This window comes from Mustelus asterias, chromosome 5, assembly GCF_964213995.1.
Source record: "Mustelus asterias chromosome 5, sMusAst1.hap1.1, whole genome shotgun sequence".
Lineage (NCBI taxonomy): Eukaryota > Metazoa > Chordata > Chondrichthyes > Carcharhiniformes > Triakidae > Mustelus > Mustelus asterias.
The window spans coordinates 40,211,489-40,238,248 of record NC_135805.1 but is presented as its reverse complement, the minus strand read 5'-3'; the positions used below and the strand labels follow the sequence as shown (position 1 = coordinate 40,238,248).

The 26,760-nt window shown below is 44.7% G+C and overlaps 1 protein-coding gene across 1 annotated transcript in view; it reads right to left on the bottom strand.

Moving 5' to 3' along the window:
* The window catches only part of ascc3 (activating signal cointegrator 1 complex subunit 3), a 562,510-nt gene that overhangs the window by 95,906 nt on the left and 439,844 nt on the right, over positions 1-26,760 (bottom strand). Inside the window, exons 32-34 of the mRNA XM_078212424.1 lie at positions 26,595-26,715; positions 25,541-25,673; positions 20,002-20,127 (exon numbers count right to left, since the gene is read on the bottom strand). Of these exons, the coding sequence (XP_078068550.1) occupies positions 20,002-20,127; positions 25,541-25,673; positions 26,595-26,715 (380 nt within the window). The remainder of the gene's footprint in view (positions 1-20,001; positions 20,128-25,540; positions 25,674-26,594; positions 26,716-26,760) is intronic.

Genomic DNA, 26,760 nt, shown 5'->3' with positions numbered 1-26,760 from the left:
AAAATAAAATAGATTCCATGCTTTAGGAGAACCTAAATAAATGCCTGTTAGCATTGGCCGATAGAACATCAAAGATTCTCGATGAAGATTGGTTAGAGGCGGTGGAAACTAAGATCAAGCAAAAGGAAAATTCTTGAGAGAGATGAAAATGGTGAGATTGGATTGTGAGATTGCAAGAAGTTATATTTTTTGGTAAACTATAAATGCGAGGTGATGCATTTTACTAGATCGAACCAGGGCAGGACTTCATAGAATCATAGAATCCTACATTTGGCCCCTCAAGTCTGCATCAACCACAATCCCACCCAGGCCCTTTCCCCAAAATCCCAAGCACTTACCCTAGTTAATCCCCCTGACACTAAGGGGCAATTTAGCAAGGCTATTCCACCTAACACACAGATTTTTGAAATGTGGAAGGAAACCAGAGCACCCAGAGGAAAGTCACGTAAACACGGGGAGAATGTGCAAACACCATACAGACAGTGACCCAAGCTGGGAATTGAACCTGGATCCCTGGTGCTGTGAGGCAGCAATGCCAAGCACTGTGCCACCATGCCGTCTGTAAGTACTCAGTTAATGGATAGAGCACTGGGGAGAGTTATAGAACAAAGAGATCTAGGAGTACAGGTTCAAAGCTCCTTAAAAGTGGAGTCACAGGTGGACAAGAAGGTAGTGAAGAAGGCATTCGGTACATTTTGTTTCATTGGTCAGAACATTGAATACAGGAGTTGGGACGTCTTGTTGAAGTTGTACAAGACATTGGTAAGGCCACACTTGGAATACTGTGTGCAATTCTGGTCACCCTATTATAGAAAAGATATTATTAAACCAGAAATGATGACACCGGGACTTGATGGTTTGAGTGATGAGGAGAGGCTGGATAGACTGGGACTTTTTCCCCTGGAGCGTAGGAGGCTTAGGGGTGATCTTATAGAGATCTAAAAAATAATGAGGGGCATAGATAGTCAACATCTTTTCCCAAAGGTAGGGGAGTCTAAAAATAGAGGGCATAGGTTTAAGGTGAGAGGGGAGAGATACAAAAGGGTCCAGAGGGACAGCTTTTTCACAAAGAGGGTGGTGAATGTCTGGAACAAGCTGCCAGAGGTAGTCGTAGAGGTGGGTACAATTTTGTCTTTTAAAAAGCATTTAGACACTTACATGGTTAAGATTGGTATAGAGGGATATGGGCCAAATGCAGGCAATTGGGACTAGCTTAATGGTAAAAACTGGGCGGCATGGACAAGTTTAAAGTTAAAGTTTATTTATTTCAAAGTAAAGTTTACTTATTAGTCACAAGTAGGCTTACATTAACACTGCAATGAAGCTACTGTGAAAATCCCCTAGCCGCCGCACTCTGGCACCTGTTCGGGTACATTGAGGGAGAATTTAGCATGGCCAATGCACCTAACCAGCACATCTTTCGGACTTTGGGCCAAAAGGCCTGTTTCCATGCTGTAAACCTCTATGAATCTCTGACTCTATCCTCGGGAATGGAGATAGAGAAGTCGAGGAAGGGAAGAGTCAGAGTTGGTCCATGTGAAGTTGAGAGAAGGATGTAGAAATGCGAATGCTGGCAGGGAAAATATAAATAATGTTTTTAAAAATCTGTTAAGTAGTTAAATTATTGCCTGCTGGGTGATATAAAAACATCTTTCCGTTACATGCTGCTTTTCTTTGAATGGTTGAACTTCACACTTGTTTTAGGGAAGTGTGGAACTAGGGACACTCTAATAGGGAATTATCTGCAGGCTCAGCCTGTGAAGATCATTTACCTGTTGTTCTCCAGTTAGCAATAATCTGCCCAGTCCCTTTGGACAGCTGTTTCATTGTGCACCCCAGCAACAGACTAATTGACTTGTCTTATCATTTCCTTTAAATAGACATTTTATTATACACCCTAGTAACAGGAGTAATTGAGTTGTCAGAAGCTTCAATTTAAAAGGCTAGCCTCACAGGGTTCCTCAGCATACGGCTCATAACCTGCATGCAAGCAGGGTTGAATATTTACACTGCTGTTAACAGGTGCTGAGATGTTAAATGATTCTAATAGCTAGGGGCGTACTGAGAGAGCCAGCAGGATAAGAATTATAGCCCTGTTTGAACACAACAATTACTTGTCCCAAGAGACAAGTCAAAATCAGAGGCAGTTTTGTACTAATAGCTGCTAGCACATGGGGTAGACTGGCTGACTTCCATTAGTAGCCTTCTGAGAAACACAGGAACAACTCCCCCCGGTATAATAAACATGTATAATCAAAATTTCAAACATACCTATAAAACCATCAACAGAGTGGTGCCGAGATGACATTATTCTTTTAGATTTAATAGATAAACTTGTAACACATTCAGCGATTGCAAAATCTATTATTTGAAGAATAACTGCGATGGGAGGCATAATGACAGCTAAAGCAGGCAAAAGACAACTAAACTACAGAATAAACTCCAGCCTTGGTGTTTTCCACCGACACAATGTGCAAACATTCAAAATATTCTTCATGGAGGGAATGAAAGAAAATCAACAGAGATGCCTGAGAGAGGGAAGAAAAGGGGATAATGTGTCAAAGCTTCAAGGCAGTGCGGCACAGATTAGGAAATAGGTCTGTGTGCCCTCATGGTTCCCCCCCCCCACCCCCTCAGTGAGTTCCAGATGTCAATTAAGCCATTGTGGAAAACAGAGTGCGGAGACCAGGCACACCCTTACAGTTTCAGATAAGTCTTTAAACATGATGCCACTGACAAGGGTCAAAGCAAGATCAACCTGAGCAACGGCAAGGCAAGAGGATAGCAACAAAAAGGGAAACAAAACAAAAATGAAAACTTTGAATCCTTTGGTTTATCAGGATTTTAGTGTTCAACAGAGTCATTTCATTCCAAATAGAATGGCCATTTTGTGGATAAGTGTCTGACATGGTGCTGAACTAACACAGACCGGGGTCTGGATTGTCAATTTGGTATCGGGAAACGGATGCCTGGATTATTTCTCAGTCCTGATCCCTTGTTACATCAGTGTCGGTGATGAAGTGCAATTTTCAAATGCAAAAGGCCTAATTAGCTTGGGTCGAATTTGGCACCGAGATTGTGGTGTTGAGAGCAGCCTGGAGGCAGAACACAGACCTGGGTGGTTCTTTGAAAAGGCAGATGGCTGAGTTTGCTGTCTAGTAAGGACATGTCACAGGAAGCTGCGTGGACAAGTGTCCACTGGCAGTGTCGAGGTTTACCAATACCTCCCTTGAGGCTTTGAGTTGACAGAAGAGGTCATAGAGAGACAAGAAATTCTTTTCCTGGTGTCTGACAGATGAAAGTCACTTCAAGAGACCAAAATAGCCTGGATGGACATGACTACAGAAAACATCAGTAGCAGCGTAACACAGATGACCAATGTCGCAACAGCTTTAATGACCTGGCAATGTGGGTGGCAAGTGGGATCTGAGTGATAGGCCTGTAACTCTCTGCAGCAGTATGCACACAAACTGAACAGAGTGTCCATAGTTCTCCCTAAAATTGTCAGAATAAGTGCCTAGTTGCATCACTGAGACGTCAACCACCCTCACAAAAGGGGGGATAATTGAGAAGGGAGCATCACGGGAGTGCAGCAGATCATATCAATGTTATGCTAGAATAGACGAGGGACTCCTGGACAGGGGTATATGTGTGAATGTTGGGTGAGACATGAATTGGTACATCTATTATGCAGCCTGGACTCAAATTGCATGCTGACGTAGAGTTGTGTTGCAGGGTGGGTGTTGGTGCAGGGGAGGAGGTAGGGGAGGCAGTTGGAGAGAGAGAGAGAGAAAAACCAACCTGTAACAATTGTCTGAAAGTGGGATCTGCAAAGTAACCTTTGACTTGAAACAGATTTTGAGACTACAGTTAGGTTGTGGCTGCACCCAGGAGCACAGATCTTTTGTTAGCGGGACAAAGGAAGAACTGTCCAGGGAAAACAAAGAAAAATTATGTGTTCATAGGCTTAAGTGCAGGGCAGTGGGAGTACAAGTTCAAAGCAAAAGCTCTTCATTAAAAACTAAATGACAAGGAAATGGGAAATAGATACAAGGGATAAGAAAGTGGAAGAAATCACATGATCTAGCTTATTAGCGTTTTACAATGTCTACATTTGACAGGTCTGTGAAATATTTCAAAATAACAGTCAAAACATACTACTTTAATTAGCGAGTCTGTTATACATACAATGAAGTGATGAGATGAATAATTAGGCAATCTCATTAGAATTAGCACATAATTGGTCATAAAACTGTAACACAATATTACAGATGGGCTTAACACATCTGCACCTGGTTTACAAGTGTAAGCATGGGGCTTTTAATAGAACAATAATAAATGGCCCATATGGTGTAGACATCTTCTCCTTTCTATCCTTAATTCATTGTGTGAAACACTTCAAGACATTTTATAAATGCAAGCGTTATGAGTACCAGTGAGGATATGGACCAAGTCCAATTTAGCCTTAAAGTTGAATAAAATTAATGCAATTTACAAACTCAGAGACTTGAATTTTAATCAGTGAGGTAGGGAACATTTTTAGAAATTGGGTGAAAGACTTCCAAAAGATTGGAATTTAGTATTTCAAAGATATTTGAAGAAAAACAGCTTTGACCAAGTAACTGTCACTTTGTGTTCTCAATTCAGGGCGGCTCACAGCACCAGGAACCCAGGTTCGATTCCTGGCTTGGGTCACTGTCTGTGTGAAGTTTGCACATTCTCCCTGTGTCTGCGTGGGTTTCCTCCGGGCGCTCCGGTTTCCTCCCACAGTCCAAAGTTTTGCGAGTTAGGTTGATTGGCCATGATAAATTGCCTCTTCGTGTCAGGGGGATTAGGAGGGCAAATATATAGGGTTATGGGGATGGGATCTGGGTGGGATTGTTGTCGGTGCGGGCTCGATGGGCTAAATGGCCTCCTTCAGCACTGTAGATTCTATGATTTAACAGATTACTCAAGTAGTTTTCGCAAGCTAAAATGATAGTTTTAAGAGAAAAGATTGCTATATCTTGATAGGAAGAAATTTTTTAAAAGTATTTTTTATTTCATTCGTGGGACATGAGTGTTGCTGGCTGGCCTGCATTAATTGCCCATCCCCAGTTGCCCTTAAGAAGGGGGTGGTGAGCTGCTTTCTTGAAACAGTGCAATCCATGTGCTGTGGGTTCACCCACAATGCTGTTAGGGACGGAATACCAGGATTTTGACCCAGCGACTGCGAAGGAACGGCGATATATTTTCAAGTCAGGATGGTGAGTGGCTTGCAGGAGAACTTTCAGGTGGTGGTATTCCCATGTATCTGCTGCCCTTGTCCTTCTAGGTGGAAATGGTCGTGAGTTTGGAAGATGCTGTCCAAGGGTCTTTGCTGAATTTCTGCAGTGCATCTTGTAGATAGTACACACTGCTGCTACTGAGCGTCAGTGGTAGAAAGAGTGGTGTTAGTGGATGTGGTACCAAGCAAGCGGACTGCTTTGTCCTGGATGGTGTCAAGCTTCTTGAGTGTTGTTGGAGTTCCAGCCATCCAAGCAAGTGATCATTTACCTCAAAAGTATCACAAACTGCTTCACATAAAATAGGCAGATGAGTTCTTGATTTAATGCCTTACCGAAAGACAATGCAGCACTCCTTCAGCATTGTGTCAAAGTTTTGGCATGAAGTGTTTAAGTCCTGAAGCTGGGGGAGGAGAACCCACAACTTTCTAACTCAGTGGTGAGAATGCTATTCATCGAGTCAAGCTTGCACCTTCTACATTGCACTCACCAGATATCATGTGACAATATTCCTCCTCTTACTAGTTCCTCCCTCTTTCCTTAATTTGCTGTCCTCTCTTGTCATGTCATGCGTTTTTTATCTCTTGCTCATTGTACCTCCTGTTCAACCTCATGTCCAACCCAATCTCTCCCATATTCTCAGCAATTGCTTGCCTCAGATCATAAGATCATTATAGGAGCAGGAAAAGGCCATTAGGCCCATCAGGCCAGTTCCACCATTCGATAAAATAATGGCTGATCTAATTGTAGCCTTAACTCTGCTTGCCTTTCCCCTTAATCCTTGACTCACTTTTTGATCAAACATCTGTCAGCCTTGAATATATTCAACGACCCACAGCTTTCGTGGTAGAGAATTCCTGATTAATATTCTATGATTAATACCATAGATTCCTCCTCATCATCACCTTAAATGAGAGACCCCTTATTTTAAGCTTCCTCGGGCTTGGTTCCTGCACGAGAGGAAACATCCCCTCAGTATATGTCCTGGTGCTTTTTCAGAATTTTGGGAATTTAGGAAGATTACAATCAATGCATTCACTATCCCTGCAGCTCTTTAATACCCGAGGATGCAGGCTATTTATTTCAGGGGCTTTGTCAGTCTTTAATCCCATTGGTTTTCCTAATACTTTCTCTCCGAGTGGTTGTATTAGCTTCCCCCTCCCTTCTGTCCCCTTTTTTGCTATTCTTGGGTGTTTTTGTGTCTCCTACTGTGAAGACAGATAGAAAATACTTGATCAAAACCTCTGCCGTTCCCTTGTTGCCCATTAGCAATTCCCCAGTCTCAAGAAATTAGATATAGCTCTTGGACCTAAAGGGATCCAGGGATATTGGGTTTCTATGTTTCTATCCTCTAAGGAATCCACTCTCACTTTAGCTACTCACTTCCTTTACATATACTTGTGGAAACTTTGCTAACTCTGTCTTCATAACCTTATAATTGTCTGTATTTAAGTTTAAAATACTAGATTCAGACTGAAATTTGCCACTTTTAAATTAATGAGATTTTGTCATGTTATGATTACTCTTACTGAGAAGATTCTTTACTATGAGATCATTAATTAATCCTGTCGCATTACACATTACCAGGTCTAAAACAGCCTGTTAACTGGTTGTTCCAGAATATATTGCTCTAAGAAACAGTCATGAATACATTCTATAAACTCATCTTCCAGACCACTTTTGCCAATTTGATTAATCTAATTTATAAGAAGATGAATGTCTCTCACTATTACTGCAGCACCATTCTTAAAAGCCCCATTATTTCCTGATGTATACTCTGCTCTACAATGTAGCTACCGTTGGGAAACCTATAAACTACTCCCACCAGTTTCACATATTTCCATATTTCACATCTGTCTTCAGCCACGAGAATGAGGAGGTAGTTATGGAACTCGGGGAGGGAGACTGTGAGGTTCGAGAGCAAACTGTCATAGGGAGTGATAAGGTATTGGAGGTATGGGCGGGCTTAAATGTGGACAAATCGCCAGGTCCGGATGAATTGTGACTGGAGGCCAGTATCAAGTGGCATACCACAGAATTCCATGCTGGGCCCCCATTGTTCTTCATTTATATAAATTACATAGATGACTATATTGGGCATAGGATCAATAAGTTTACTGATGACACAAAGATTGGCCAGGTGATTAACATTGAGGTTGTGCGTCTTGCGTTGCAGGAAGATACGGACAAGATGGTCAAATGGGTGGATAAATGGCAGAAGGAATTTAACCCTGAAAAGTGTTAGGTGATACACTTTGGAAGGAGTCATTTGACAAGGAAGTCTTACTCTGAAAGTCGGACACTGGGAAGTTCCGCAAAACAAAGAGACCTTGGCATGTTGCCCATAGATCTCTGAAGGCGGAGAGGCAGGTTAATAGGGTGGTGAAAAAGGCATATGACACACTCGCCTTTATCAATTGGGTTATAGATTACAAAAACAAAGGGGCCATGATGGAGTTGTATCGAACTTTGGCGAGGCCACAGCAATCTCATCAAAAATGAAATCCATACATTTGGGTCCACTGTATGCAGTTCTGGTCACCACATTATAGGAAGGATGTGATCGCATGGAAGGGGTGCAGAGGAGATTCACCAGGATGTTGCCTGGGATGGAACATTTAAGTTATAAAGAGAGGTTGGATAGGCTTGGGTTATTTTCTCTGGAGCAGAGAAGACTGAGGAGCGACCTGATTGAGGTGTTCAAGATTATGAGGGGCATAGACAGGGTGCAGCTGAAGGGTCAGTTACGAGGGGACATAAGTTAAAAGTGAGGGGTGGGAGGTTTAGGGGGGAAGTTGAGGAAAAATTTTTTTTTACCCAGAGGGTGGTGACGGTCTGGAATGGGAGGGTGGTGGAAGCCGGATGCCTCTCATCCTTTAAAAAGTACCTGGATGAGTACTTGGCATGCCATAACATTCAAGGATATGGACCAAGTGCTGGCAAGTGGATTAGGTGGGCAGGTCAGGACCTTTCATGTGTCGGTGCAGGCTCGATGGGCATAAGGGCTCTTCTGCACTGTAGCATTCTGTGATTCTGTGACTTCTTTCATTTGTGATTTCTTATCTTCCCCCAAAACGATTCTACATTTTGCTGCTCCGAACCAAGATCATTTCTCTTTACTGCATTGATCTCATGTTTTGCCACTTTGCCCCTTGGGCAGTGCCAGGGAGTGCAGGCTGGCACTGCCAAGGTGGCTATGCCCAGGGGGCACCTCCCCAGCACCCGACTCTTTGGGGGGGGGCCTCGATGGCCCACCTTCACTCCAGTGGGGCTGGGCTACTAGCTCCCCGCAAGTGGGGAGCTATAATAAACCCCTCTGCAGTGAAACACTCCTGACCGGCACTACAAAAGCAGTGCAGTGGGCTGGGAGAATTGCCCCCATTGCATTTAGTTCCCTCGTTTAAATCTGTAATATATTTTGTGAATAGCTGGAGTCCCAGTACCGGCATCCCACTTGTCACTGTCTGCCATTTGGAAAAAGCTCAGTTTATCTCTACTCTTTGTTTCCTGTCTGCCAAACAGTCTTCTATCCATCCTAATACACTACCTCTAATCCCATGTTCTTTAATTTTACATATTTAATCTTCTATGTGGGATTTGTGTGGAAAGCCTTCTGAAAATCCAAATACACCGCATCCACTGGCTCTTCCTCATCAACTCTACTAGTTACATCCTCAGTGGACTTGTCAAACTTGATTTACCTTTCATAAAGTCATGATGACTCTGATTGATTCTGCCACTGTTTACCAAGTGCTCTGCTATAAAATCCTTGATCATGGACGTTAGAATTTTCCTCACTACCGATGTCAGTCTATAATTCCCTGTTTTTTCTATCTCCCTTTTTAAATAGTGGGGTTACATTCAATCTGTAGGAACTGTTCAGAGTTTTGGAAGAGTCTTTTAGCATTTTGGAAGGTGACCACCTTTGCTTCTACTATTTTTAGTGCCACTTCGTTAAATACTCTGGGATATAGATTATCCGTTTGCTCTGCGCTCCTACACTCTCAGGCCACCAGTTCTGCTCTCTCTCCCCCTTTCTGTTTCTGAGTTTATGTTTGAAGATTTCAATGATGGTGGGCAGGCTTTAGGGAGTCAGGAGTTGAGTCGCTGGTCAATGATATCCCCTAGGGTGTTGATAGTGGGGATTCAATGATGGTAGTAATGCCATTGAATGTCAAGGGGAGATGGCTAGATTCTCTCTTGTCGGAGGCAGTCATTGCCCAGCACATGTGTGACAAATGTTACTTGCCACTGATCAGCCCAAGTCTGCATGCTGTTCAGGTCAGGTTGATTATGGACATGGAACATTTCAGTATCTGAGGAGTCGTGAATTGTGCTGAATGTGGTGCAAACATAGTGAACATCCCACTTTTGATCTTATGATGGGGAAGATCATTGATGAAGCAGCTGAAGGTATCATAAAATCCCTACAGTGCTGAAGGAGGCCATTCAGCCTCGTGAGCCTGTACTGACAATAAACACACCTAGGCCCTATCGCCATAACTTCACATATTTACCCTTCTAGTCCCCATGACACAAAGGGGCAATTTAGCATGGCCAATCCACCTAACCTGCACATCTTTGGAGTGTGGGAGGAAATCGGAGCACCTGAAGGAAACCCACGCAGACACAGGGAGAACGTGCAAACTCTACACAGACAGTGACCCAAGACTGGAATTGAACCCGGGTCCCTGGAGCTGTGAGGCAGCAGTGCTAACCACTGTGCCACCGTATCACTCAATATATACATAGAGATAGATTAAAACTGTGCTTTTGTTTTGGAAGATGTAAGTTTGTCATGAAAATAAATATAATAGTAAGTAAAGAATGACTCCAGTTCCATCCTTCACCAACTGACTTTCTGGAACAGTGCAATGGATCTGTGGTTGGAAGCACAGCTTGGGGTCACCAAGATTGCGAACAGCTTGGTTTGGCCTCAGACAATTGCCAGGCAAAGGGAGAGAATCAAAGACAAGGGCATGGAATTTGTGATATGAAACAAAGACAATGGCTTCTGTCTTCCCAAAATTTAATTGACAGAAATTTCTGCTCATCCGATACTGGATGACAGGCAAGCAGTTAGAGAATTTAGAGCCGGAGAGGTCAAGAGAGGTGGAGGGAAGGTCAAAGTGGTTATTGGCAGTGTGCATGTGGAAACTGATGCCATGGTTCTGGATGATGTTGCTGGGGGGCAATAAGTAGATGACAAAAAGAAAGAGCCAAAGAGAGATTTTTGGGGGATACCAAAGTTAACAGCACCAGAATCAGAAGAGAATCCAGTTTAGGAGGTTCTCCGGTTATCACAGGATCAATAAGAATGAAATAGACAAGTGTGGTTCCACCTAGCTGGATGATCCTGAGTAGTGTTAGAACAGAATTTTGAGATAACTGTGTCAAATGTTGCAGACAGGTTGAGGATAAAGAGAAGGGATAGGCTACCTTTATCACAATTAACTTGGATGTAATTTGTGACATTGGTCAGACCATCTTGATAGCATGATGGAGACAGAAACTTGATTGGAGCAATTGAAAAAGAAGTTCTGAGAAAAATTGATATGGATTTGGAAGATGACAACATGTTCAGGATTTTGAAGAAAGGGAAGTTTGAGATTGGGCAATGGTTTGCAAATATGGAGGAGTCAAGGGTTGGTTTTATGAGGCAGGGGAGAGATGACGACAGATTAGTAGTTCTCTCTCCTCAGGCAAGATACTCTTCTCCTTCTAATGTCAGCTAATATGGGAGCTAGGAAGAAAAGTTGAGTGGCGAATGGCTTAGCAGGAATTTATTCCAGAGAACAAGAGGTGGAAGATAAACTGGAGAAAGATGCAATTTCAGTGAACTATTATTGTATGATAAGAATAACGCGCCAGAGATAGGACAGCATGAAATAATTTTCTTCAGCTGAAATATTAAAAGTACATGTCAACCCCTGTGAATGGAACAGAAGCACCAATATAAAGGTTCAAATACAATCATCTTAAGAATAAACACCTGAAAATTACATTGCACAGACCTATAAAAAAATGAAAAACGTCAATCCTTACCGACAATTAAGCAAAGAATTACAAGAAATGCAATTTCATAGCATAGGGCGGCATGGTGACACAGTGGTTAGCACTGCTGCCTCACAGCACCAGGGGCCCGGGTTTGATTCCCAGCTTGGGTCACTGTCTATGTGGAGACTGCACGTTCTCCCCGTGCCTGCATGGGTTTCCTCCAGGTGCTCCAGTTTCCTCCCACAGTCCGAAAGACATGCTGGTTAGGTGCATTGGCCATGCTAAATTCTCCCTCAGTGTACCTGAACAGGCGGCGGAGTGTGGCGACTAGGGGATTTTCACAGTAATTTCATTGTAGTGTTAATGTAAGCCGACTTACGATACTAATAAATAAACTTTAAACTTTTGGAATATTTTGTAAATTAAGGTAAGTTTTTCTTGTTTAACTTGTAATCTTTGAATACCATAATAGTATTTGGCCAGGTCAAATTAACCTACTGGAGATCCGTTTATAAACCAATTTAAGAATGAAATTAGAAAACACTTGTAACACACAAACGTTGGTGGAAGTTTGTAACATTCAGCTGCTAGATCAATTGTTAACTTGAAATTTGATGTTGACATATTTTTGTTAACCAAAGCTTTAAAGAATATGGGGAAAGGCAAGTAATACGCAATTAGGCTATAGGTCATTCATTGAATAGTGAAGACGGGTCTAGGGCTAAATTGTCTACTCCAGTTCCTATGCTTCTAACACAGCACTGCCCACATTTTACAGCATTTGCTTTCAAAACAATGCAACTAAAAGATTTTGTATACAAGGGAAGACCTAGTCAATAGAAATTTCCTTTAAAATGAGTAGAATTTTGCTTACAGCAGGTAATATTTTTCCAGCATCTCCCATCTGGAATCCATTCATTGTGCAACTGCAAACCATATGTAGAAGTACTTTACTCCCTCCCCCCCAAAATACCAAGTATTTTTCTGGTTAGCGTTTATATTGTCCTTTGGCCGCCTGGATCTCTCACAGTTAAGGTCGCCGGCAATCAGGAGGGCAGATGAAGTGAAAACCATAAGTTTTAAAAACAGTGACAAAGAAGACTGGTTTTCCTCTGGGTCTTAGCCGCCGCTGCTGCTGCTGCTCTTATTGTGACTTCTAAAAACATCTGTTTAAACTAACAACAACTTGCAGTCATAGGAGGATGACCAGAAAACAAAACTGATACACTGCCCAAGAAAGAGACATTAGGAAAGAAGCTTGGTCACCGGGTAGATTTTAAGGAATGTTTTAACGGAGGCGGGAGTTGGAGTGGCTTTGGGAGGGAAAAGTTTAGTGCCAAGATAACTGAGGAATGTAGAGTTCTTGGAGCATTGCAGGGCTGAAGAAAGTTGCCGAGATAGAGGGTGAGGTGGGGGGGAGACCATACAGGGCAGTGATATGTAGGTATGCGTTTCTTGATTACATCATATAGTCAGTGACTTCACCAACATCCATCGTTACAATTACATGCATAGTGCAGAATTTGTCATGACAGTCTATGCCTGTGCTTTCCCTCTGCCACCAGTTCATGGGGAAATCAGGGAAAACTTGAAACTAAATCGAGAGACAGCATTATATAAAAGCAAATTACTGCAGATGCTGGAATCTGAAACAAATGAGAAAATGCTGGAAAATCTCAGCAGGTCTGGCAGCATCTGTAAGGAGAGAAAAGAGCTGATGTTTTGAGTCCAGACGACCCTTTGTCAAACCGGTCCTGCAACCTGAGAAGAGACTGGCTTTGACAGATGCTGTAAGAAGTTTAACAACACCAGGTTAAAGTCCAACAGATTTATTTGGTAGCAAATGCCACTAGCTTTCGGAGCGCTGCCCCTTCGTCAGGTGGAGTGGAGAAATGCTCACAAACAGGGCATACAGAGACACAAACTCAATTTACAGAATAATGATTGGAATGCAGTCTTTACAGATAATCAAGTCTTAAAGGTACAGCCATGGGGACCAAATTTGCAGCTCAATATGTCAACATCTTCATGCACAGGTTCGAACAAGACTTCTTCACCGCACAGGACCTTCAACCGATGCTATACACTAGATACATCGATGACATTTTCTTCCTTTGGACTCATGGTGAACAATCACTGAAACAACTCTATGATGACATCAACAAGTTCCATCCCACCATCAGACTCACCATGGACTACTCTCCGGAATCGGTTGCATTCTTGGACACACGCATCTCCATTAAGGACGGTCACCTCAGCGCCTCACTATACCGCAAGCCCACGGATAACCTCACGATGCTCCACTTCTCCAGCTTCCACCCTAAACACGTTAAAGAAGCCATCCCCTATGGACAAGCCCTCCATATACACAGGATCTGCTCGGATGAGGAGGATCGCAACAGACACCTCCAGATGCTGAAAGATGCCCTCATAAGAACAGGATATGGTGCTCGACTCATCGATCGACAGTTCCGACGCACCACAGCGAAAAACCGCACCGACCTCCTCAGAAGACAAACACGGTGGACAGAGTACCCTTTGTCGTCCAGTACTTCCCCGGAGCGGAGAAGCTACGGCATCTACTCCGGAGCCTTCAACATGTCATTGATGAAGACGAACATCTCGCCAAGGCCATCCCCACACCCCCACTTCTTGCCTTCAAACAACCGCACAACCTCAAACAGACCATTGTCCGCAGCAAACTACCCAGCCTTCAGGAGTACAGTGACCACGACACCACACAACCCTGCCACTGCAAGACGTGCCGGATCATCGACACAGATGCCATCATCTCTTGTGAGAACACCATCCACCAGGTACACGGTACATACACTTGCAACTCGGCCAACGTTGTCTACCTGATACGCTGCAGGAAAGGATGTCCCGAGGCATGGTACATTGGGGAAACCATGCAGACGCCATGACAATGGATGAATGAACACCGTTCGACAATCACCAGGCAAGACTGTTCTCTTCCTTTTGGGGAGCACTTCAGCGGTCATGGGCATTCAGCCTCTGATCTTTGCGTAAGCGTTCTCCAAGGCGGCCTTCACGACACACGACAGCGCAGAGATGCTGAGCAGAAACTGATAGCCAAGTTCCGCACACATGAGGACGGCCTCAACCGGGATCTTGGGTTCATGTCACACTATCTGTAACCCCCACATTTTGCCCGGACTTGCAGAATCTCACTGGCTGTCCTGTCTGCAGACAATATACATCTCTTTAACCTGTGCTTAATGCTCTCTCCACTCACATTGTCTGTACCTTTAAGACTTGATTATCTGTAAAGACTGCATTCCAATCATTATTCTGTAAATTGAGTTTGTGTCTCTGTGTGCCCTGTTTGTGAGCATTTCTCCACTCCACCTGACGAAGGGGCAGCACTCCGAAAGCTAGTGGCATTTGCTACCAAATAAACCTGTTGGACTTTACCCTGATGCTGTTAAACTTCTTACTGCGTTGACCCCAGTCCAACGCCGGCATCTCCACATTTTGACAGATGCTGCCAGACCTGCTGAGATTTTCCAGCATTTTCTCTTTTGGCGAGAGACAGCATTCTTGGATTGCTCAACTTAAAGTTGGCCTGGTCCATAAAAGCTCCTTTGTTTTTAAAAATCTCCTGTGTCTTTTGTCTTGTTTTAATTTCTATGAAAGAAGTTCTATTAACCACACTCCAGGTTAATCTGAAAACTCAAGCATGGCCAAGTCAGTCCTCAGCCAACATTCTACATAACACCACCGGCTCTCTTTTTCGGTGGGTTGCGAATGAACCTACCCTGGGAGATTGGAATCAAAGATTAGCAGACAGAACAGAAACAGGACAATGGGCTGCCTTTAAAGAGGAGGTGATTAGAGTAGAATCACAGTACATTCCCCTGAGGGGGAAAAGTAGAGTCACCAAAGCCAGAACTCCCTAGATGACAAAATGGAGAGAGCAAGGGGAAGCAGAAAAAGAGTGTGTAGGATTAAAATTAGGTTGATAATGCACGTGAGAAGCAGGCTCAGTTCATAGGGAAAGTAAAAACGGAAATATGAGAGGCAGAAAATATGAGAAGGGGCATGAGAAGAGACTGGCAGTTAATATTAAATGTAATTCAAAAATCTTCTACAGACATATAAATAATAAAATGGTAATACGAGGATAGGTGGGGCCAGAGACCAAAAAGGGGATTTATGCTTGGAGCCTAAGCATGGGTTGACATACTAATTAAGTATTTTGCATCTATTTTTACCAAGGAAGAAGATGCTGCCAACATTATGGTGAAAGTTGAGGTAGTTGAGACACTTGATGGACTAAAAATGAATCAAGTTAAGGCATTAGAAAGGGTGGGCGAGAATATTCAAGCAGTGGTTGGTTGCAGGACTGCTTGGCAAAAGTGACATTTTTGGGGTAGAGGTGGGAGGAGAAGTAAAAGTGACTGTTACATTTTCTAGTGACGCGTGCCAACTGGTGTAAATCAATGCGAGCAGCCAGGGTACATTTCCCACTTCACGGGTAGCACAGTTCAATTCCAGTCTTGGGTGACTGTGAGCAGTTTGCAAGTTCTCCCTGTGTCTGCGTGGGTTTCCTCTGGCACTCCAGTTTCTTCCCACAGCCCAAAGATGTGCAGGTTGAGTGGATAGGCCATGCTAAATTGCCCCTTAATGTCCCAAGATGTGCAGGTTAGGTGGAAAGGCCATGGTAAATTGCCTCTAAGTGACCCAAGATATGTAGGTTAGATGGGTTGTGGGGTGAATACTGGTAGTTACGGGGACAGGGCCTGGGTGGGATGCTTTGCCAGAGAGTCAGTGCAGACTTGATGGGCCTTTTGCACTGTAGGGATTTTATGATTCACTCTCCTGCTTTCAGTCCAAATTGCCCGAAGAAGATCTGAGCTCTTTGTCTGGTTCCTTCTAAAGGTCCTAGCCCTGCTGTTGTAAAATCTTGTGCAGAGGACAGGAAGCGCAACTACCCTAGTTAACGTGACTAGTACCATAGGAAGCCTCTAGATCTGTCCAGGCACCTAAAATGCACCTTCAGCATATTGATATCCTGTTCAAGCACAAATCTGGGATGAGTTGGAATTCACTGCAGCACTGTTGGAGTTTCTCACAGGTGTAATGAACCAAGTTGTCTACTGGCCATCCCTTAAATCTGTTTCCAGGTGTGAAGCAATCAGGGTTTGCTGCAGCAAGAGTAGTCTGTACAGTTCTGGTTACTGCATTATACAAAGGTTGTGATTGCATTACAGAGGCTACAGAGGAGATTCATGAGGATGATGGAATGGAGAATTCAAGTGATGAGGAAAGATTGGGATTATTTTCTTTGGAACAGAAGTTGAGGAAATATATAACTGCTATCTAAAAATTATAAGAGACTTTGATAAAGTGAATTGGAAGTGGCTGGATTCCTTAGCCAAGAAGACAACAACCAGGGGGCATATATTTAAAATAACTGGTAAAAGGATTAGAAGGGAGTCAAAATGATGTTTTTTCACCCAGAGGTTGGTAGGGATCTGGAACCTATTGCCTGAAAGGATGATGGAGGCATGCTCATTGTATTTAAAAAGTATTTGGGTATGAACTCGATGTGCAGTAAGTTACAGGGCTATAGGCCCTGGAAAGTGTGATGAGGCTGGATAGCTATTTTCTACTGACGAAGTGGGTCTCTTTTGTGCCATTGGGGAAAAGCATCATGGCTGCTGCCTGGGAATCTTGTGCACATTTACATAAACATCTTTCTGTGATTGCACACCAGTTGCACATTAATGGAGTGGGAGCCCTTGCAGTTGACAGATAATCCGGGTCATTCTATGAGGTTCTGGATTGTCATGTGTGCGCAGACAATAATGGCCGCTACCTATGGAAAACCAACCAGATACACAAAGCCAGATGCCTACTCACAATGGCTGGCATTGGTGGTAAAGTTGACATAATCACTGGCCCTAGCAAACACCCCATCAGTCACTGGTCTTATGCATTTGCACCCTGACCTCTGGGAGATCCCAGAGATAAAGAACAAAGAACAAAGAAAATTAAAGCACAGGAACAGGCCCTTTGGCTCTCCAAGCCTGCACCAACCATGCTGCCCGACTGAACTAAAACCCCCTACCCTTCCGGGGACCACATCCCTCTATTCCCATCCTATTCATGTATTTGTCCAGACACCCCTTAAAACTCACTATCGTATCTGTTTCCACTACCTCCCCCGGCAGCAAGGTCCAGACACCTATCACCCTCTGTGTAAAAAAACTTGCCTCATGTCTGTGGCAAAACCTAGAGGTGACTTTGACACAAATTGCTGAAGTGTGGCCTCCAGGTCAGGGAGACTGAAGGTGCCTGACACTATTTGACATGACATCCTGAGCTGCCTGAGATAATGGTGCTCAGACATGTTCAGCAGCTGATCCTCTGCCTACAGAAAACCTACAGACCTCCGCTTTCCTCCACAGATGCTGCCTAACCCACTCAGTATTTTCTGGTTTTATCTCTGCCTACAGATCCTGCTTCATGAGTGGTGCCCCCAGTGAATTGCACGTCTTTGTGGTCCCCTTGCTCCTCCAGCAGTACTATTGTTAGCTATCTTGGTGCTCACCTCAGGTCCAGTCTAAGTTGGCGAAAGTACACCCATCTGCATGTGACAGAACAAACATCCAAAGTGGAGAATGTAGCCGATTGTACAAAGTAACCTCTTAAATTTTTTCCACCAGCAGTGAGAAAGTTGCTATGAATACTGATTGACAGAAATTGCTTCAGCCCTTTCAATTGCCACTGCATATTTGTTTTGGCTTCACACGCAAGTTTTATGAAAACTGAAAAAACCTCTGGCATTCATGTTAAAGTGAAAACAAACGGCCCGATTTTACCATTTTCATTCTAAGTGCTGAATCTGGGTGTAATTCAGATCCAACTTGGAAATCTGTTCCCAGGCGCCCCCATACGCACTCAGCCTGAAAAAAAAATCGCGGGTCCCATTCGCACTGTGGGCGGGGCTTAGCGCGCCCAAAACGATCGGAGCTCTGAACTGCGCATGCGCAGTTGGTAAAAAATTTGAAAAAGCGCGCCTGTGTCAGATTGCTCCCGGGCCGCGGAAAGCGGAGAAAGCGGCCCGAGCTGGATAAAGCGGGAGCGATGGCCCCCACAGACATCACTGTCCCCCTTATCAACCCCCCCGCTACCCAGACCGATCGCGACTCACTTCCCCCTTCCCCCCCCGCAACCGATCACCCGCAGAGTGGCAGCGGACACCCCTGCCCCCCCTCCCCCCACCAGAGATCCATCTGCACCCCCCCTCCAACCAGAGAGCGATCGGGCTTCACCCCGCCCACCAGAGATACATCTTACCCCCCTCCCTCCCCCCACCCTCTGAGAATGATCTGGCCTCACTCACCTCCCCCCGCACCCCCAAAGGAACATCTGACCTGCCTCACCCCCCCCACCAGACAGCGATCAGCCCTCCCCCCCACCAGACAGCGATCAGCCCTCCCCCCCACCAGACAACGATCAGCCCTCCCTCCCACCACCAGACAACGATTGCCCCCCCCCCCACCACCAGACAAATAACAGCCATCACCCCCCCACAACCAGACAACAATCAGCCCTCCCTCCGCCCCACAACCAGACAACAATCAGCCCTCCACCCCCCACCACCAGACAACGATCGGGCCTCCCCCCACCACCAGAGAACGATTGGGCCTCCCCCCCACCCCCCCTCTCCCTTCCCCCCCACACCCCCCCCTCCCCACCAGAGATACATCTGACCCGCCTCCTCCTTCTCCCCCCCCGCAACCAGACAACGATCTGGCCTCACACCCTCTCCCCCCCCCACCCCCGGGCCCCCCTCTCCCCCCCAAGCCAGAGAATGATCTGACCCGCCTCCCTCCTCCCCCCCATCACTGATCTGAGTCAGATAGATGTTGGAGGCTCTGAACTCGCTCTTCAGCAGCTGGAGCGCCTGATTCAGACTTTTATTCAGCAGGTTCATTTTGGCGTGATTACGGATTGCCGAACGCGGTGGGAAATGCTGATAAAGTTGGGCGGACAGTTCATTAATTCAATTGAAATACATGCAAATGCATTTAAATTGCCATTGCGCCTGTTTCGGGCGCGAATCGGATTGCCGCCATTCCTGGGTTTTGGACGCGGGCGCTGATCGCGTTAATGGCCTCACACCCGACTTTCCCACGTTTTTGCGCCCGTATAGGGCCCAATGTGTCACTATGAGTGATTAAGCAATTAGAAATTGAGAACTCAACTCTCTTGAGGGGATTGTGTGCAGATACCCACGTGCTGGAGTCAAACATGGAAGTCAACAAGTTAGAGGTGGCTTGCTGACATGCTGTCATTTTGCAGGTTTTAATAACTCATGCTCATCTACATAAAAATTCAGCCTAAAGTCTTTTGGATATTCCATCAGACATGATATTTCCTCAGTGAATTGTGAAAAGCTTCATTCTCTTCAACACTCTTTTAGTAGCTAGCCAACCTTGATCTGATCTTGTTTTGTATGTGGATAGAAATGTGTTCGCTCTCACCCCAAAGTTTGCAGTTATCTGACAGACAGTACTGTCTAACAGACTTCAGAGTGCAGCTCAAGGAGTTAAACTTAGAATGCATCACCTTGGCTAAAATGTTGTAGGATATGATAATGGTACCAAGTTAGAAATGGTGATTTAAAAACTATGCAGCTTGGTAGGTAAATGTAGCCAGCAAATTTGCCCAATCTGAACCAGTTACGCAACAGGATATCACTACTGACCTGGGATTCATGATAAGACGTCGAAAAAAGTAGGTCCAGGTAATGTAATCCATGGCATCTTGCTTGGATGAGACAGTTCCAGCAGAAATCTCAGCATTCATGTGATCAGAAAGCACCTCCAACAAACTGCAATGTGTGAAATACAAATGAGCAATGCCACCCTTAAACATCTTATAATGCCGAGCAGTTTTGTCTTTTCAACAGACTCATTTAATTTGGTGAAAGAGAATGCCCTGGAATGGGATGAACTGTTTGAAGCTGTACTGAATTCTGCCTGGCGACAAGTCCATGTGACCTGGTTGCCATGGAGACAGGTGCTCAAGGCTATTCAAAGTTAGAATCATCATAGAATCATAGAAACCCTACAGTACAGAAAGAGGCCATTCGGCCCATCGAATCTGCACCGACCACAATCCCACCCAGGCCCTACCCCCATATCCCTCCATATTTTACCCATTAATCCCTCTAACCTACGCATCTCAGGACACTAAGGGGCAATTTTAGCATGGCCAATCAACCTAACCCGCACATCTTTGGACTGTGGGAGGAAACTGGAGCACCCGGAGGAAACCCACGCAGACACGAGGAAAATGTGCAAACTCCACACAGACAGTGACCCAAGCCGGGAATCGAACCCGGGACCCTGGAGCTGTGAAGCAGCAGTGCTAACCACTGTGCTACCGTGCCGGTGCAAGACTTTAACACCTAGCCACAAAAGAAAAGCAGCTGGTCTAACTGCTGCAGACTCACAGCCTCTCAGAGTCAGAGAAATCAAAAGGATTTGGTGGGACAGAGTGCACTTATGCCAAGCAGAAAAAGACTGCTTTGGGCAAACAACCCAGTGAATAGTTGGTGAGGCTGGAAGATTCCAGGTGGGAAACATTTTCGAGGAAGCAAGAGGTGTAAAAAGTTTAAGTTTAATTATTCATGTCACAAGTAGGCTTACATTAACACTGCAATGAAGTTACTGTGAAAATCCCCTAGTCGCCACACTCTGGCACCTGTTCGGGTCCACTGAGGGAGAATTTAGCACGGTCAATGCATCCAACCAGCATGTCTTTTGGACTGTGGGAGGAAACCTACGCAGACATGGGGAGAATGTGCAGGCTCCACACAGACAGTGACCTAAGCTGGAAATTGAACCTGGGTCCCTGGCGCTGTGAGGCAGTAGCACTAACCACAGTCCCACCACGGAATCTCCAGAGGGAACCTTACAACTCGGAGTCCGTTCAATTATGCTCACTGGGGTTGAATGAAGAGGAATTTGTTCAGAAGGACACTGGAAGATTCATTTTGGCAAGGTGAAGGGACCCTGTTAATGCCATGAGGACTTTAAACTTAAGACTACTTATCTGTGGAGAGAACAGTATAATATATAAATACAGTGTGAGGATTTCTGTCGTATTAACAAGTTGGAAAGAAATAGAGTAGGTGTGTTGGGAAATGGAGAAACAACCCAGTGTAGACTATAGCTAGCTTCGGCTACTGTAAGTAGGCCTAGGCCTACCATAAATGCAGTAGATTTGGAAACCGAACTTATGTGGGAACTAAAATGTAATCGGCTCCAAGGGTTTCGGAAAAGAATCTGCACCAAGTCTCAAGCACATTTTTTAAAATTCATTCATGAGACATGGGCGTCGCTGGCTGGCCAGCATTTATTGCCCATCCCTAGTTACCTGAGAGCAGTTTAGAGGCAACCACATTGCTGTGGCTCTAGAGGCACATGTACGCCAGACCAGGTAAGGACAGCAGATTTCCTTCCCTGAAGGTCATTAGTGAACAGGTGGGTTTTTCCAACAATCGACAATGGTTTCATGGTCATTTGTAGATTCTTAATTCCAAATATTTTTTTACTGAATTCAAATTCCACCATCTGCCATGATGGGGTTTGAATGAAGATCCCCAGAACATTAGCTGAGTTTCTGGATTAATAGTCTAGTGATAATACCACTAGGCCATCGCCTCCCTGACATGACTGCTGATGTCACTGTTACATCACGATACAAATCACTATCTCATTACTATAATTATTCACCCATTACTCTACAGTTGGTATGCAGGTAAAGTGAATGATTAGGACAGAAAATAGAATGTTGCTGTTTGTTCCAAGGGGAGTGCAATATAAAGGTAGGGATGTTTTGCTACAGCTGAATAGGGTATTGGTTAGACCATATCTAGATGCCGTTTGGTCTCCTTATTTAAGAAAGAAGCAGAACAGGGCAAGTTCACTCGTATGATGCTAAGAATGAGAGTGTTATCCTATGAGGAAATGCTGGACTGGTTAGGCTGTACCCATTTGGGTTTAGAAGAATAAAAGGTGATCTTATTGAAACATAAACGGTCCGATTTTACCATCAAGTTGCGCCCATTTTCGGGTGCGAAAACTTGGTACAGTCGGCTGTGAGACGAGCAGCACGATCCTCGCCCACCCCCGCGCCAGTTCCTCCTTTACCAAGGCCTGAAAATGGCCGCGATCGGTAGGGGGGAAGGGCCGTCCACTGCCACTCTGCCTGAGATCGGTGGGGGGGGAAGTGGGGGAAAGACCCGCGATGGTCATTTAAATTCAGGCATGCATTTAGAGTCATAGAGGTTTACAGCATGGAAACAGGCCCTTCGGCCTAACTTGTCCATGCCGCCCTTTTTTTTAAACCCCTAAACTAATCCCAATTGCCCGCATTTGGCCCATATCCTTCTATACCCATGTAACTGTCTAAATGCTTTTTAAAAGACAAAATTGTACCCGCCTCTACGACTACCTCTGGCAGTTTGTTCAGGACACTCACCACCCTCTGTGTGAAAAAATGGCCCCTCTGGACACTTTTGAATCTCTCCCCTCTCACCTTAAACCTACGCCCTCTAGTTTTAGACTCCCCTACCTTTGGGAAAAGATATTGACTATCTAGCTGATCTGTGCCCCTCATTATTTTATAGACCTCTATAAGATCAAAAATTGACTTAATGGGCTGCACACCCAACCTTACCAGCACTTCCCCCTTTACCACCGCGTTCGCCCATCCAGGATCGACGCGAAACAGGCATGCTATACAAAAGTCTGATTAGGGCGCTCCAGTTAGTGAGGAGGTAAGTGCCGAGCGTCTGACAGCTCTCGGATTGAGATTTGGTGGGGGGAAAGGGGGGGTCCGCTGTCACTCTGCCTGAGATCAGTGAGGGGGGGGTCCGCTGCCATTCTGCCTGGGATCAGTGAGGGGGCAGGGGGGGGGTCCGCTGCCATTCTGCCTGGGATCAGTGAGGGGGAAGGGGGGTCCGTTGCCACTCTACCTGAGATCAGTGAGGGGGGGGGAAGGGGGGTCCGCTACCTCTCTGCCTGGGATAGCTGGGGGGGGGGGGGGGGAGGGGGGAGGGGCCTACGATCAGTCTGGATGGTGGAAAGAGTGGGGGGATAAGGGGGTCAGTAATGTTGCGGGGGTGGAGCAATGTCTGTGGGGGTCAGGGGGAGGCATTATCCGGCCCGGGAGTGATGTGGCAGGGGAGCTGCATTCGGTAATTATCTTTGTGCGTGCGCAGTTGGAGGCGCCGATCAGAGCTGCAGGATTTCGGGTGCGGTAAGCCCTGTCCACAGGCTTCTGCACCACGATTCGGAATTACTGATATTTGTTCAGGCAGAGTGTGTATGGGGGCACCTGAGAACGGGTCTAAAAGTCGGATCTGAAATACTCCCAGTTTCAACTCTGCCCAGCACTTAGAATCAAAATAGTAAAATAGTGCTCATAAGATCCTGCAAGGGCTTGGAAAGGTAGATGCTGAAAGGATTTTTCTCCATGTAAAACTGTGAGGTACAGCTTAGAAGTAAGGGGTCTCCCATTTAAGGAGATGAGGAGAATTTCTTTCTCTCAGAGAGTCATAAATCTGTGGAACGTCTTCCCCAGAGAGCGGTGGAGGCAAGGTCATTGAATATTTTTGAGGCTGAGTTAGATAGATTCCTGACTGACGATGGAGTCAAAGGGTAAAGTGGGTAGGAAGGAAAGTGGAGTTGAGGCCACAATCAGATCAGCCATGATGATATCGAATGGTAGAGCAGGTTAACTGGTCTGAACGACCTACTCCTGCTCCGAATTCAGGTGAGGAGATGGTGGTGCAGTGGTAACGTCACATGACATGTAATTCAGATGCCCAGGCTAATCCTCTGGAAACATGAGTTCTGATCCCACCACAGTGACTGGTGGAATTTAAAGTCAACTAATAAAGTTTGGAATTGAAAACTAGTCTTAGTAATAGTGACTAAGCAACCTTCATTGATTGTCATAAAACCTCATCTGGTTCACTACTGTGTTTTAGGGGAGGAAATCTGCTATCTTTACCTGGTTGGCCTACATGCAGATCAACAGTAATGTGGTTGAGTCTTAACTGTCGTTTTGGGAGAAAACCTGCTATTCTTATCTGGCTTGGCCCAAAATGACTCTCAACCCATAATAATATGTTTGACTCTTAACTGCCCTCTCAAATGAGGCAGCACAGTGGCACTGCTGCCTCACAGCATCAGGGATCTGGGTTCGATTCCTAGCTTGGGTCACTGTTTTTGCGGAATCTGCACGTTCTCCCCGTGTCTGTGTGGGTTTCCTCCGGGTGCTCCGGTTTTCTCCCACAGTCTGAAAGACGTGCTGGTTAGGTGCATTGGCTAAATTCTCCCTCAGTGTACCCGAACAGGTGCCGGAGTGTGGCGACTATGGGATTTTCACAGTAACTTCATTGCAATGTTAATGTAAGCCTACTTCTGACTAATAAATAAACTTAAATCTAGTAATTCACTCAGTTCAAGGGCAATTAGGGATGGGCAACAAATGTTGGCCATGCCACATCCTATAAAATAATAAGTACATTTGCATTACTAGAAGTGTGTTCGTATTACTTCACACATTTATAATTGTAGCTTTGATGATTGCTTACTCTGGTATAGGAGCCAATTTGATTTTGAAGGAAGAAGGTGACCACAGTCCTTTAACCCCAGGATGTGGCTTTTAAATTAAAAACAAACTGATGGGACAGAAAACTCTTTGCGAAATGTAACTGGCCTGAGCGAATGGAACTTCGCTAATATCAACCCAGTTTTTTGTTGCCAACCTTCACAAATTGACAATCTCCCTCAGAGACGCCATAGGGAATGGTTGGTGCAGAGAATAAAATATAAGTATGCCTTGTTAGTTGGGTTCGAAGCATATTGTTTGGTCAAGTTGAGAGAGCTTTCATCTTCATCTCGTCTGTTTTACTTCAACTGTTTCACACAGTCATAGAGACAGAGGGCGGGATTTTCCGGCCGCACTCGCCCAAAAACTGGAAATCCCTGCACGAGGTCAATGGACCTTTGTATGGCCCACCTTCCGCCCTCTACGATTCCCATGGCGGGTGGGATGGGAAAATTCTGCACAGAGAGTGGGAAAGAATTCCATTCTGCAGCACTGATATCCCTCAGGGAAACAATCAAGCATAAAAAGGCTGATCACACAATTATAGATAAAACAATGGAAAATAAAAAAAAGTCCTGTGTTCATACGCACACTATAATTATCTTAATAGAACTCACCTTGATTCAACAGGGAAAGGTTCATACAGAAACTTCTTGTAGAAGTCTTTTTTAATATCATGGACTAATATCACAGCTTTGCCCTGGTCATCAAACTGAGGCCTGCCTGCACGTCCCATCATCTGCAGAACATCTGAAGATTTAAAAAAATTTATGAAAATTAAATTTGAAAACTATTTATAATTAAAAAAAAATCTTTGCATGTAGCTAGGCACCAGATTGCAAGATAATTTCAGAAGAGGAAGGTCATTTGTCCATCCTGAGTCCTCCATTTAGAAAGATTCTAACATCTGTCTACTGTAGAACTGAATTGTTTCTTATATTGTTGCAGTACTTATTCCTTGGCTTATTGCTCAAGTCAAAAGTTTATGGCTTAAAGCCCTAACTTAAGGAATTTAGCACGTATCCCAGGTTGACAAGAGTGATGTATTCAGGGGATGCTGCAATGCTGGAGATGCTGTCTTTCAGATGAGATGTTAACCCAAAAAGGCCCATCTTCCATCTCAAATGGACATAAAAAACTTAACATCGCAATGAAGAGGAGCAGACAAGTTTTCCTGTGTTCTGGCTCACATTTACTGTGGATTCAACATCTTTCCCATTCCCTTATGTATTTCGGTGTTAAAATTCATTTACTAACACCCTTGCTGGTAGCCTTGGTTTTGCTAGGTTCAAAGCATTGTAGAAATATAGGTTCTTGTTGTTCGTGAGACCTTGTTGAGCGCAAATGAGCTTCTCTGTTTACCTACCTGGATGGGGAATCTAGCACACTGGGATCAGCCAGTTAGGACTGAGAAGTTTAATGGGAAATGATTCAAGAAGCAGCTAAACTGTCCCTGGAGAGAAAAGGGCTTCAGGGATATGGTAAGTAGTGTTGGCACAAGAAAAAGAGAAAAGCTTGTTTGGCCTACAAATTTTCTGCTGCCCACTGATTTACATTTCTTCAAATTAAACCATAATACAAATTGGGGCAAACATGCATCAGATTCAGCAATAATAAGAAAATAGTACTGGAAGGATATAAAGAGAAAGACATCATATTTATGCTTCCTACCTGTAATTGCAAAGTCCACATAACGTCTTGTTTTTCCATCATAGTATTCAGTACCTTTAACAATGACTAAATGAGCAGGGAAGTTCACTCCCCAAGCTAAAGTGCTTGTGGCAATAAGAATCTACAACAGTGTGGACAAACAAAATCGAATGCATTATAAATTTAC